At 42.1% G+C, this 12,824-nt stretch overlaps 1 protein-coding gene across 2 annotated transcripts in view; it reads right to left on the minus strand.

Annotated features, from left to right (window-relative positions):
* PTPN14 (protein tyrosine phosphatase non-receptor type 14) overlaps positions 1-12,824 on the minus strand; it is a 201,807-nt gene that overhangs the window by 11,835 nt on the left and 177,148 nt on the right. For both annotated transcript variants that reach the window (XM_003930356.4, XM_010340945.3), the window contains exons 16-18: positions 9,259-9,387; positions 6,084-6,318; positions 1,488-1,651 (exon numbers count right to left, since the gene is read on the minus strand). In XM_003930356.4, coding sequence (XP_003930405.1) covers positions 1,488-1,651; positions 6,084-6,318; positions 9,259-9,387 — 528 coding nt within the window. The remainder of the gene's footprint in view (positions 1-1,487; positions 1,652-6,083; positions 6,319-9,258; positions 9,388-12,824) is intronic.

A 12,824-nucleotide genomic window follows, 5' to 3' on the forward strand; every position in this document is an offset into this window, starting at 1 on the left:
ACTCAGTGGCAGGTTACTCACTGTTCTAGAGTTCTAGAGATTTCTAATATGGACAGGAATAGAGAAGCAAACAATCAAAAAATCCTATGTGGGACAAAATGGTAAAAACTCAGAGGGCAATTACATTTCTGTTATGTAGTCTCAACTGATTCCATGATAAGTATTTCACTCAAGCTTTGTTTTCTGTTTTTCTAACATTAGGCTACAGTTAGGTTGCCCCTCTTCCAGTTTTTAGCAGCACAAACATTCCCACGGACAGACTAGAAGTTTCTCAAAATTACCTTTTCACAGGCAGAGTGTTTAAAAATCCTTTGAACATGTTTAAGTTTAACGTTTGTTGTTTTTCTGGATGTTTCAATGTGACAAACTTCATGCAGCAATATTTAATCTGATTTTCAAATGATTCATGCTATTGAATAAATAAGTGTATCATCATATAAATTCCTCCACAGAATTGCAACAAATCATTCTGTAATTTAAGGACTACTAAACCACAAGGTTCCTTTAATTTTTCAAGCCATATAATTTGAAAACTGAGAAGAACCAAATCTTATTCAGCGTTTGGAGGCAGAGTGGAGACAGGAAATAACTCTGGACACAGACAGAGAAGACCTTGCTTCTTGCCTCGGTTCCACTGTGTAAGAGCCGCATAGCACTAGACAAATCACATAATTATTTCTGGGCCTCGGTTTCCTCTTCCGTCAAACAGGAGGAGTAACATGTACATGGCTCCTTTACTTGGCTGATAAGGCAGGTAAAGCCCCTTAAAAATTCTACTGTCCCATATAATTAGAAGGGAGAAGAACTATTCCTTAGCTTTGACTGCTGTTTAGCTCACCTACACAAAATCAAAGGCCTCTCAGTGTAACTCCCTAGTCCTCCAGCAAAGGAACTCCTAGTCCTCCAGCAGCAAAGGAATGCCACTCACCTTGTGTGCACAGGCTCAGTAGCAGCTCACTTCTGCAAGCAGAAGGGGTAGGGCGACCAGCCGATGCACAGATGGGGATGTTTGTGTGCTCAAAGTATCTGCTCTCCTCTGCTACACCACACAACTGCCAGACTAGACAAGCAAATGACCGCCCAAACCTCACTCTGAAGAATGAATAACATTTTCCAAGTAGACACATTTTCACCTAGGATTTAGGCCAGAACACATCCTAGAAAATGCAAGACGCATCTAAACGATATGGGGTCAGATAACTCACCGTGGAAAATTACCCGCAATAAAACCAAAATGCTGTAGACTTCTGAAAGCAGACGCTGACTAAGATCACATTTTCTAAGTGTTTTCTACTGCACACTCTCATTTCTCCTCTTTTATCTGGGTATCTACACAGAGTAGTGGGAGGTCAAAAAGATAAGGTGGCCTATAATGTCAGGAGAGAGGAAATTAACCACTGAAAATGCAAGGGCCCAGCAAAGGTCTGGCCAGGGTGTAGACTTGTCCCCAAGGTGGAGTATTCAGAGAGAAGCCCAGAATGACTCACTTCGTTATGCTCCAAGCAGTAGATCATCAGCTCAGAAAGAATGACCACGCCGGTCCTTCCCACCCCAGCACTACAGTGGACCACGATGGGCGGGTGCCGGTTCTTGTTGCCTTCCAGCATGCTGTTGGTATGGCGACGGACCGACTGGATCTCCTCCAAGTAGGCTGCAGGACAAAATGCAAATCCTGTCATCAAAGTCCTCCATGGCTTTGTATATAAGTTGGGGAGGGGGAGTGGAGGAGAACTGATGGTGAATGTGTTCTTTTTTTTTAAGTGACAATAATTTACAGTTCTTACAAGACACTAATTATTTGGCTGGTACCCACTGTACAGTCCTGGATCCAGAAAGGACCAGCTGGGAGTCAATTAGTTCATGGGAGAATTTGTTCTTTAAATTAAATAGTTCTTTTTTAAAAATTAAATTCTGTTTTCCCCTCTGCAAATCCCTAAGTCCCCCAAGCAGATGATTCTAGACATTACTTACAGCAATTCCTGCTATTAACAGACTGGGATCAGAACAACTGCTAAGTCCCCTTGAAACGCCCGCCTGTCAGAGCCAATTTCTGGTGGAGAGAGAGCATCCATCTGCCCCTTCTTCCTTCCCCTCACTGATGAGTGAATGTCAACTGAGGCTTGACTTCATTTTTGGATTTTAAAGTAGACTTTGGGGAGTCTGCTTTCCAGCATGGATTCCATGGGGCTATGAGAATAGCCCAAGATGAACCCCCTTTCTGAAGGCAACATGTGTACGAGGTGGAAGGGTCATGATACCCCCTATGCCTTCCAGCATCTGCCTGGCTCAGCAGGGCTGTGCAGGGAGGGGTGTGTTCATGACTCCAATTAGGCACAAAAGAAAAATTACAGGATTCCAAGCCTTAATGACTTTTTTCACAACCATGACAAAAGAGAAAAGTATAGAAATGTAATCCTCAGACATTCCCAACCCCCCCCCCCAAATTAATTAATAATTTAGGTCAGTAGCTGAGGAGAGAAACAGGTTTAAAGGTTCTTGACACTCAGTGAGTCTCATCCTAAGGTAAAAGTGTGAATAAGACTCTAGGGGAAATGTTAACACTGTTGAAGAGAAAAAAGTAGGTTTGAACCATTCAAATAATTTAAAAGCGTCTGTTTACAGACATATATAAAGATTATATACTTACCTAATTATAAAATAATCTGAAGTGGTTTACCAAATAAGCAAACTATTATTATTACCACTACTACTACTACTACTACTACTACTACTACTACTACTACTACTACGATTAGTAATAATTGCGTTAGTACTAGTCATAGCAGTACTACTAGTAGTAAAATTAGATAGGACAAAACAAGAAAGAAGATGCCATGAGATGCATAGAGGGAGTAGTTATTTAGGCACCAAATACAAGCTAAATATTGTGCGTGGAATCTTCTTTACAATTTTTCGGCAAGTGGGAAAAGACATTAGGAACCGAGTATTCCGTCTGACCAACGGTAATATTGACATACAAGAGACAAAGCTTTACTTGAGCTAAATTTAAGAAGAAAAACAAAAGGAATGTTGGGTAATGACACTTTCAAATAGAGCTTTTCATGTAGTGGAGGGAAGGTCGATTCAAATGGATGTTTCCTCCATCAATCATATTAGTAAAGTTCCTTATGCTGTAACTCAGTAAAGACTTCTAGAGGGCAGTAAACAATTTGGTTTAGGTACTCTGCATCCAGGTAATCTAATTTCAACACAGGCAAAACCCTTTTAAAACCCAGGAGACTCAATTCAACATTTCTAATGCGCAGCACGGCATACGTATATTGAGTTTTCTAAAAACTAATACTTACATTTACATTCTTTAAAAATACTATGTATTCTTTGGTAATGTAGACAGGGTTTCCTTAATTGGTTCTGATTTAAAAGACTATTCTTTCTTTCTATCTATCTATCATCTCTCTATCTATCTATCATCTATCTATCTATCTATCTATCTATCTATTTATTTATTTATTTAGAGGCAGAGTCTTGCTCTGAAGCCCAGGCTGGAGTGCAGTGATGCAATCTTGACTCACTGAAATCTCCGCCTCCTGGGTTCAAGCGACTCTCCTGCTTCAGCCTCCCGAGTAGCTGGGATTACAGGCACCTGCCAGAACAACTGGCTAATTTTTTGTATTTTTGGTAGAGACGGGATTTCACAGTGTTAGCCAGGATGGTCTCAATCTCCTTGTGATCCGCCTGCCTTGGTCTCCCACTGCACCCAGCAAAAGACTATACTTTAAAGTGCCTTATACACTCACTCTTTCATCAGAGTTGTTAGCTAATCAACAAACTGATCTATTTATATTATTTCCATTTTCTGCTTCTTGGAGAAAATTTTAATAAGTCAATTAGCAAGTGATCAGCTGAAAGAAATATAATAAGCACTGTTAGGAGGAAGGGAAGTTCTTATTAGTATTATAAGCTACAGATAATGACCCATTTGACCTCAGGCAAATCATGAATCCTCTCTGGATCTTACTCAAGATCCTCTGACTCCAGCCATCCTTCTACTCTCTGCTTTCAGTGCCAAACCCTCAAGTACCACTGTCACTTTCATGGAAATGAAATGCTTTTATCGCTGGATAAGTACACATCAGAATATTTGTTAAAACCTGTAAATCAGTATTTTTAGCTCTTCAAAACCTGTTCTCTCTCTCCTTCCTTTCTTCTCCCATTCTAAATGAGTACCAAAATAAACTCAACGTTTTGACATTATCCAGCATCTGGATGATGGTCCGTCCATGGTGGTCACAGGTCCTCCTCGAGCTGGAGAGTCAACAATAGAGCAGGCACAAGGCTACAGGGAGCATCCAGGGCTCCTTTCCAGCTGGGTAAGGAATGGAGTTTCCCGACAAACACAGGACGGTCAGGTGAGCATGTGGAAAGAAGTACAGCCACCACTGAAAAGCAGAGGAGGGTATCAGACCTCATCTTTGGACAGCGATGACTGGCCTGTCTTTCCCTTCACACCGGGAATACCTGGAAAGCAAAGGCTGTGGACTGAGTGTCACCTCTGCTCCATCCAGTGCCTGGCATGTGGTGGGTACATACCCAATTTTTGGCCTTTCAAATAAAATACTGCACATAATCTGGTGAATTAGTTTCTAATATAACCACGTTCTAAAGATACACATATATAGAATTTAATGAATTAGTCTTTAAGTAAATTTCATTTCAAAAACTATAAGAGGGTTTCAATACTTCTTAGTGTTTTCATAAAAATATGAAAAAGTGTAAGAAAGTACTGAGGTTTACCATTGTAGGGAAATATAGGGCTTGTGAGAATGCAAACCTTCATGAGAAATTTTATTTATTCATTTATTTAAATTTTTTTTTTTTTTTAGATAAGAGTTTCACTCTTGTTGCCCAGATTGGAGTGCAATGTTGCAATCTCGGCTCAGTGCAACCTCTGCCTCCCAGGTTCAAGAAATTCTCCTGCCTCAGCCTCCCCAGTAGCTGGGATTACAGGAATGAACCACCATGCTTGGCTAATTTTGTATTTTCAGGAGAGATGGGTTTTCACCATGTTGGCCAGGCTGGTCTCAAACGCCTCACCTCAGGTGATCTGCCCACCTTAGCCTCCCAAAGTGCTGGGATTACAACATAAGCCATCACGCCTGGCCTATTTTTTAATTTTATTTCTCCTTTTTTTTTTCAATGTGCTAAAGTGAACACAACATAAAATTTACCAGTTTAACCATTTTTAAACGTACAGATCAGTGGCATCAAGCATATTCACAGTTGTGCAACCATCACCACCATCCATGTCCAGTACTTTTTCACTGTCCCAAACAGAAATCTTGCACCCATCAAATAGTAATTCCTGGCTGGGTACAGTGGCTCATGCCTGTAATCCCTGCACTTTGGGAGGCTGAGGTGGGCAGATCACTTGAGGCAGGAGTTCGAGATCATCCTGGCCAACATGGTGAAACCCCGTGTCTACTAAAAAGGCAAAAATTAGCCAGGTGTGGTGGCTGTGCCTCTAGTCCCACCTACTTGGGAGGCTGAGGCAGGAGAATTACTTGAACCTGGGAGGCAGAGGTTGCAGTGAGCCAGGATCACACCACTGCACTCCAGCCTGGGCGACAGAGTGAGAATCCACCTCAAAAAAAAAAAAAAAAAAATTGTAATCCCCCTTTGCCTCAGACCCTGGAACCTCTCACCTAGTTTCTCTCTCTGACTCTGCCTATTCTAGGTACCTCATGTAAATGGAATCACAAGTTCTGTCCTTTTGTGACTGGATTATTTCCACACAGTATCATTCCTCAAGGTTCATCCTTGTTGTAGCGTGTGTCAGAATAATTACTGATTAAATGAGTAGCTAAAGGTCTGAATCAAGGTACAGCCAATTTGTTGACCACAGCCTTAGCTTATGTGCATGAAAGGTAAACAGAATAAGTGACATGTATTATTCTTCTCTGTTCTACATAGTAACGAAGGAACACATATTTCAATGTTATGACACTTTTGCCACTTAAGAGAAAGCATCTTTTTTTTCTATTCCATCTCCAACAGATGGATTATTGACACAGTTTGTAATAGTCAGTCAGGTAACACACAGACTTGGAAGAAAAAAAACTTACATAAAAACCCTTGGACGTCCTCTGGGCAGCCGTGATCTGGCCAGTCAGTATACTGTAAATGCCACACTGTCCTTTCTTGGCCAGATAAAAGGTGTTTGACCTTCAAGCCCGTGGTTGCATAGCAAACAGAATCAGTTCGAAACTTTGTGGTGACCTTGAATTTGCCATAGGTGGCTGAGCTGTGCTTGGAACCCAGTTTGGGCCAGTATCGGTGGCTTTTGGTTCGTCCGCCCTCCTAAATCACACATAAAAGCAAAATTGGAAATAGCTCAAAGGAAGCTCCCATCCTCTTAATCCTAAGATATGAAGACAGAAGAAAATGCAAACAGCTTTTAAATCGCTAGGCTCAGTAGCACTCTGCAGTGTCTACCACAGGGTAGATCCTATATGTGCTAATTAAGACCAAAAACTATGGTCATTACAATGACAGTTACATCAGTGGAAAAGATCAAAGATTCACAACTGAGGTGCAGCTGAATGTTAAAGGTGCAAGTGCAAAGTCTAGAAGCAAGAACAAGCTTAGTGCATTCAAGAAACAAAGGTCTTCCGTGTGGCTGGAGTGTGACATGTGAGGGGCAGGTGGTAGGAGAGGACACTGGAAAGGCCTCACAGTCCATGGCAGAAAGTTGGGATTTCACTCCATGGGCAATGGGAAGTCACTCAAAGGTTTTAAACAGGCCGGGTGCGGTGGCTCAAGCCTGTAATCCCAGCACTTTGGGAGGCCGAGGTGGGTGGATCACGAGGTCAAGAGATCGAGACCATCCTGGTCAACATGGTGAAACCCCGTCTCTACTAAAATACAAAAAAAATTAGCTGCGCATGGTGGCGCGTGCCTGTAATCCCAGCTACTCAGGAGGCTGAGGCAGGAGAATTGCCTGAACCCAGGAGGCGGAGGTTGCAGTGAGCCGAGATCGCGCCATTGCACTCCAGCCTGGGTAACAAGAGTGAAACTCCATCTCAAAAAAAAAAGGCTTTAAACAAGGGAGCAAGAGGTTCCAGCAACCGCTCTAGGTCACGCTTCTCCTCTCAGCTCTTCAGCCCAGGGCTCTTTCTGTGACAGCACAATGACTACGGATGCTGTCTTTAGCTAGTGTCGATCTCACATTTTTTTCAGCCTGACCAATTTGTTTCGGTTCAATCGACAACTAGAACTGAGAAGAGCTGGTCACATCACTGTTCTTTCTCCCTTGATTTTATAATCTTTTCTGAGACTATGTACTCTCAACCATTTACACAAGGTCTATGTTTAAGTTTTGCACAGTTTTAAAATCCCTGGAGAAGAGGTGGAGTGTGGAGGAGGTGGTAGCTGAGGAGATTCAGGGCAAGAGTAGGTGGTGAGAGAGAAGGAACACTGAACACAGAGCTACAGTGGTGACAGGCTCTGGGAACCCTGATGGCTGTTTAGAGGAACCCTAATGTCTAGCCTACTTGTAAAGCAACATGTCTTTGGGGAATACAAATTACCTTGCCTGGCTTCATTTCATTGAGTCTCCTTAAGTTGGAAGCATATCTTGCTCTTTTATTTACCAATCATGTGAAAGCAGATGTGCCTCAAATTTATATTTCTGCTGAGTGCATAAATCAGTTATGGATTTTAAAAAGCTGTGAGTTCCCAGCTCTCTCACAGATCACTAGATGCTATTTCTCTTGGCAAGGCTGGCCCCTTATCACTCCTGTCTCACCTGCACTTCCTCAGAGGGTCCTTGGCCACCCCCTGATCTGAAGTATCCCCTAGTCACGCTCTCTCCTAACCTTTTGTTCCATTTTAAAAAATTTTTCTCCCTTGAATTTAGGTTCCTATTAATAAGGTTTTCACTTCCAGCCTTCCAGCAAGGGTGAGACATGATACAGAGCCTGGAGCTCAGGGTCGTACATCCCGAAGCTACCCTTTGGGCCAGTGTGAATGGCAGTTTTGCAGCCGAAACCCACACAAAGAGGAAGAGGGATGAGGCAGGAGGACCCACCTCTACACCTACCTACCCAGACCCTCTCTGGACTGCAGTTTCCCATTTTTGTCACAGCACTTACTGCCACCTGAATTGATTTTATTTGTTCACTTTTGAATCTCTCTCTCACCAGGACACAAGCTCTATGGGGACAGGGATGGTGCCTGTCTCCTTTACCATGTGCTCCTGAAGTTAGCACAGATGGTACGCTGTATTTAAGCGAATGAATGCCTTGCAATGATGTGATCTGATACGGTGATAAATCTATTCTAGAAGCTTTAAGGAGGATTCATTCTCTTGTGGGAAGGTCAAACAGGTCAGCCCAGGAAAGTACAACTGGCTTTAAAGAGCCTGAAGTCCCTTTCATTATTTTCTTCTAATGGACTGTGCTGAAAAGCAAATGCTCAGAACAGTCAATGAAGGAAAATATGACTTTTTCCTCCCTAATTTTCTTAGTTCCTGATCCCTTTAACATAGCTAGGAAAGGCCACTGCAATACCATGGATACTGGTAAACACACATTAAACTAATCCCTTGAATGATTTCAAAACATAAACTGGAATTTGATGAAAGAAATAAAAGAAGGAGAATGTGACAAGAGAAGAAACCCAACAGCTCTCCCTGCAAAGACAGCAAGCTGAACACCGACTGCACTGACTGGTAGTGTAGGCTGGTTTTTCATAACATCACATAGAGTTCTCTAGTTATAGCAGAAAACTATGTTTGGCTTGGCAAAAGAAGAAAAAGATATATTTTTCTCTCTCCAAAGAACAGAGGCCTCTCCAGGAACAAGTTTCTGGTCTCTCTTCAGCTGATAAGCATGGTGCACGTGGAGCTGGGTGCCTGGAGCTGGGCTTCTATGTCAATTTGCCCAGAGCAGCCTGAGACTCTCCCATTCCAGTGGAAAGTTCACTGTTTCGTTTGGCACAAAATTAGCGGGTTGAACTAAAGTCTGGTCATTTCTTGGTTTTCTGTTGTTTTATTTTCAGTTTAGTGTGTGGCAAAGGAAAAGAGTTAAAAGCCAGTTGAAAGTGGGAGGAGGAAAAGCTACAACAATATCTATCTGGAAGTAAGAAGAGAAAATAGATATATACCGAAGAGAAAAGCATTTGCAGAGAAACAGCACTGCAGTGAAGAAGGAGAGGGTAACAGAATCGCCAGTACAAAGCCCATCTTCTGGCTACCCTTTGCCCTGGGGAGAAGGACGTGGAGTCGGCCATTCCCCTTACCTCCTCTGCAGTGACCATGGCAATCACATTCACTCCCTGTTCCCACACCATCTGCCAGAAGTCATGGCACGTGTGTGGCAGGGGCCCCTGGGTGGCTATGTAGTGCCATTCTGCCCCGCCAACCACCACCTGAAAACCAAGGAAAGCGTCAGTAAATAAACCCCAAGTCCGGGACAGCATTGCCTACTGACCACCTGTCCATCTGTATACACCTTAAAACCTTGGATATTTTTTGGGCCAAATGAATTAGTTCAATTAATAGAAACCCTGAGATTATAGAGGCTAGTGACACAGCCTCGCATGAAAAGACTTTCTGCCACTCATGTCTATTAAAATATCTACCTGATCTTTTTTTGTGTGTGTGACAGAGTCTCACTCTGTCGCCCAGGCAGGAGTGCAGTGGCATGATCCCGGCTCACTGAAACCTCTGCCTCCCAGGTTCAAGTGATTCTCCTTCCTTAGCTTCTCAAGGAGCTGGGATTACAGGCACCTGCCTTCATGCCCAGATAATTTTTGTATTTTTAGTAGAGACAGGGTTTCACCATGTTGGCCAGGCTGGTCTTGGACTCCTGACCTCAGATGATCCACCCACCTCGGCCTCCCAAAGTGCTGGGATGACTGAAGTAAGCCACCACACCTGGCCTTAACGTGATCTTGGTTTGCAAATCACAGTATGTACAAGCTAGTGCCTATTAAAAACACATACACGGCCGGGCGCGGTGGCTCAAGCCTGTAATCCCAGCACTTTGGGAGGCCGAGGCGGGTAGATCACAAGGTCAAGAGATCGAGACCATCCTGGTCAACATGGTGAAACCCCGTCTCTACTAAAAATACAAAAAAAATTAGCTGGGCATGGTGGCGCGTGCCTGTAATCCCAGCTACTCAGGAGGCTGAGGCAGGAGAATTGCCTGAACCCAGGAGGCGGAGGTTGCGGTGAGCCAAGATCGCGCCATTGCACTCCAGCCTGGGTAACAAGAGCGAAACTCCACCTCAAAAAAAAAAAAAAAAAAAACAAAAAAAAAACCACACATACACATAGACACATGTATATATGAACATGTATAACTTAGGATTTGTTACAGAAATAATAGTTATGCTTACTATGTGCAATGTACTCTGACACTTTCCATTCTTTTCTCTTCTCTAGTCTAGTCTCTTTCATTAACACACACAGACACACATACACATATACACCTGGTCATGACCACTGAACTGATTTCACATTCTACCACTGTGTTACGATCCAGTCTGAAACACAGTACTCCATGGCATCCAATTATACACACAAAACAAAAAACAAAAAACAAAAAAACCCCCAAAAAACGACCACGGAACAATGTCCTTTTTGGAGCACTATCTTTCTCCTGCAGATCTGATATGAAGTGTATCATAAACCTCTGCTGTCACAGCTGCTCTGTGGTGCCACGCACAGCAAAGATGCTATGAATGCCCTTGTCAACGGCACGTATTTTAACAATAACTTCACCTTAGTAGTACCACAGCATCCAACTGAACTACAGAGTCATGATATGACTTCAGATAATAAAATTATTACCCCGTGCAGCTTAGGGTGATCAGGAGAAGATAATTCTACAGCTGTAAATAGTAGCTGCAGAGAACCATAAATAAGAAGTTGTACTCAAAGTGTTAAAGGTCATGCTGCCAAGGTGAAATGGTGGCCTCTGGAGGAATTCTTTCTGTTATCCCTTCCAGCTCTGTGCCTTAAGATTGCAAAGTCAGGCTCCTTCTACATCTATGCAATGCAGATCTCTGGAGAGTTCAAAAAGCAATGAAGTGATCACTGTTTGAAACTTTTTTCCCTCATTTATTTTATGAAACTGTATGCTAACTTAATCCAAACAAAAAACAATATAAGTTATTGTCTCATTACACAAGACATGTTTAGGTCAAAGCTGGCAAGAAAAATGCATTTTCCAAATACTGGTGGGAGATAACATTCATATATTTGCTGGCTAGGAGTTTGGTTTATCTGTGGAATTGTGATTTTAAACATTAGCCTCTCTGGCACCCAACATATAGGAACCATAAATACTTCCAGAGAATGTTGCTGCCTGGGGCCTTTCAGCATATTCCAAGTATTGACAGGAGGGTATTAAAAACTGCATTAAAAACACAACAAGCAGTGCTACTGAGGTAGATTTCACAGATGTGATTCTACCTCTGGAGCAAATAAATCTCTGTTCTGTGTTAATGGCTGCTTGGAACCCAGGGGGGAAAACATTGGCAAAATATACAACTCTGTTCCAAAACACTGGGACAAGTTCTTGCAAGCTCATGGGTCTATTAAATGCACCCATGTCTAACCCAGATCCACAGGATGAAATGTGGGCCGCAGGGAATACCAAGGAAGGGAATGCTTCTCGGTTAATGATACCCAATGGGCACAGTTTATACAAAGTGAAGGCTTTTTTCAGAGAGCAGATGGAAAATGGTGGGAGAGATCTGGCCAAAAGAAGAAGATAATACACTGTTGCTATGCAAGATTTTCATAGACACTCTATCAAGTAGCAGCTGTGTGACCTGCATCTTTCTTTGAATATGTTACTTTGGTCACTGTTTCATAATCTAAACTAAGCCCATGAAACACATCATTGCCAGTTTATTTAAGAGTTTCCTATAGAGTACAATTTTTACTTCTCATTCTCAAAAAACCAGACTAAAAATTAGCAATATGATCTATGATAATTCCTTTTATATTTCTTTTGACAGTACTTTCTAATTATTAAAAAATATGGTTATCTGTGTGTATTAATAAAAAATACTATATGCCCAACCACGCTACGTTTTTCATGTTCCGTATCAAAACTAGTTCTAACTGATACACAAGCTAGATACCTAACTAGCCTTTAGAAGCTCAGAGGAACCTATTAATAATTCTACTACAGGTAAAAAGTACAATGAGGAAAGCAAATAATTCTAGACAAGGCTGGAAACAGGTTTCTAAGGCTACTGATTACAACTATTAATTGAACCTTGTGTTATTCAACAATATCCTGTAACAATGGTTTTAATATTAATAGATGAATAAATTCTCCTACTTAAGAGTTCAGAGCAAATGGTGACATCTGAAACAAGTGTCCTCTGTGAATAGGGACACTGAGAAAGGTAAGCTATTTAGGAAATATTTAACTATGTACACACATATCCACAACTCAAACTTTTTTTTTTTTTAAAGATGGGGTTTCACCATGCCGGCTAGGCTGGTCTTGAACTCCTGATCTCAGGTGATCCACCCACCTCAGCCTCCCAGAGTGCTAGGATGACAGGCGTTGAGCCACCGCGCCCAGCTCCATAACTCAAACTTTTAACTGCAAAACTGATAAACTATGTAATACTGACATATCAAGGTTTGAAGTATTTGAAATATTAACAAAAATTTAGTAACACAAATTAATTGACTAATGTGGCAAATCTTTCAAGATTCAGTATTAACCACACTTTTATAGTTTAGGTGAAAATCACTCCACTCTTTTAAATACCATGCAATAGGCCGGGCGCGGTGGCTCAAGCTTGTAATCCCAGCACTTTGGGAGGCCGAGGCGGGT

The sequence above is a fragment of the Saimiri boliviensis genome, chromosome 14 (genome assembly GCF_048565385.1).
Source record: "Saimiri boliviensis isolate mSaiBol1 chromosome 14, mSaiBol1.pri, whole genome shotgun sequence".
Classification (NCBI taxonomy): domain Eukaryota; kingdom Metazoa; phylum Chordata; class Mammalia; order Primates; family Cebidae; genus Saimiri; species Saimiri boliviensis.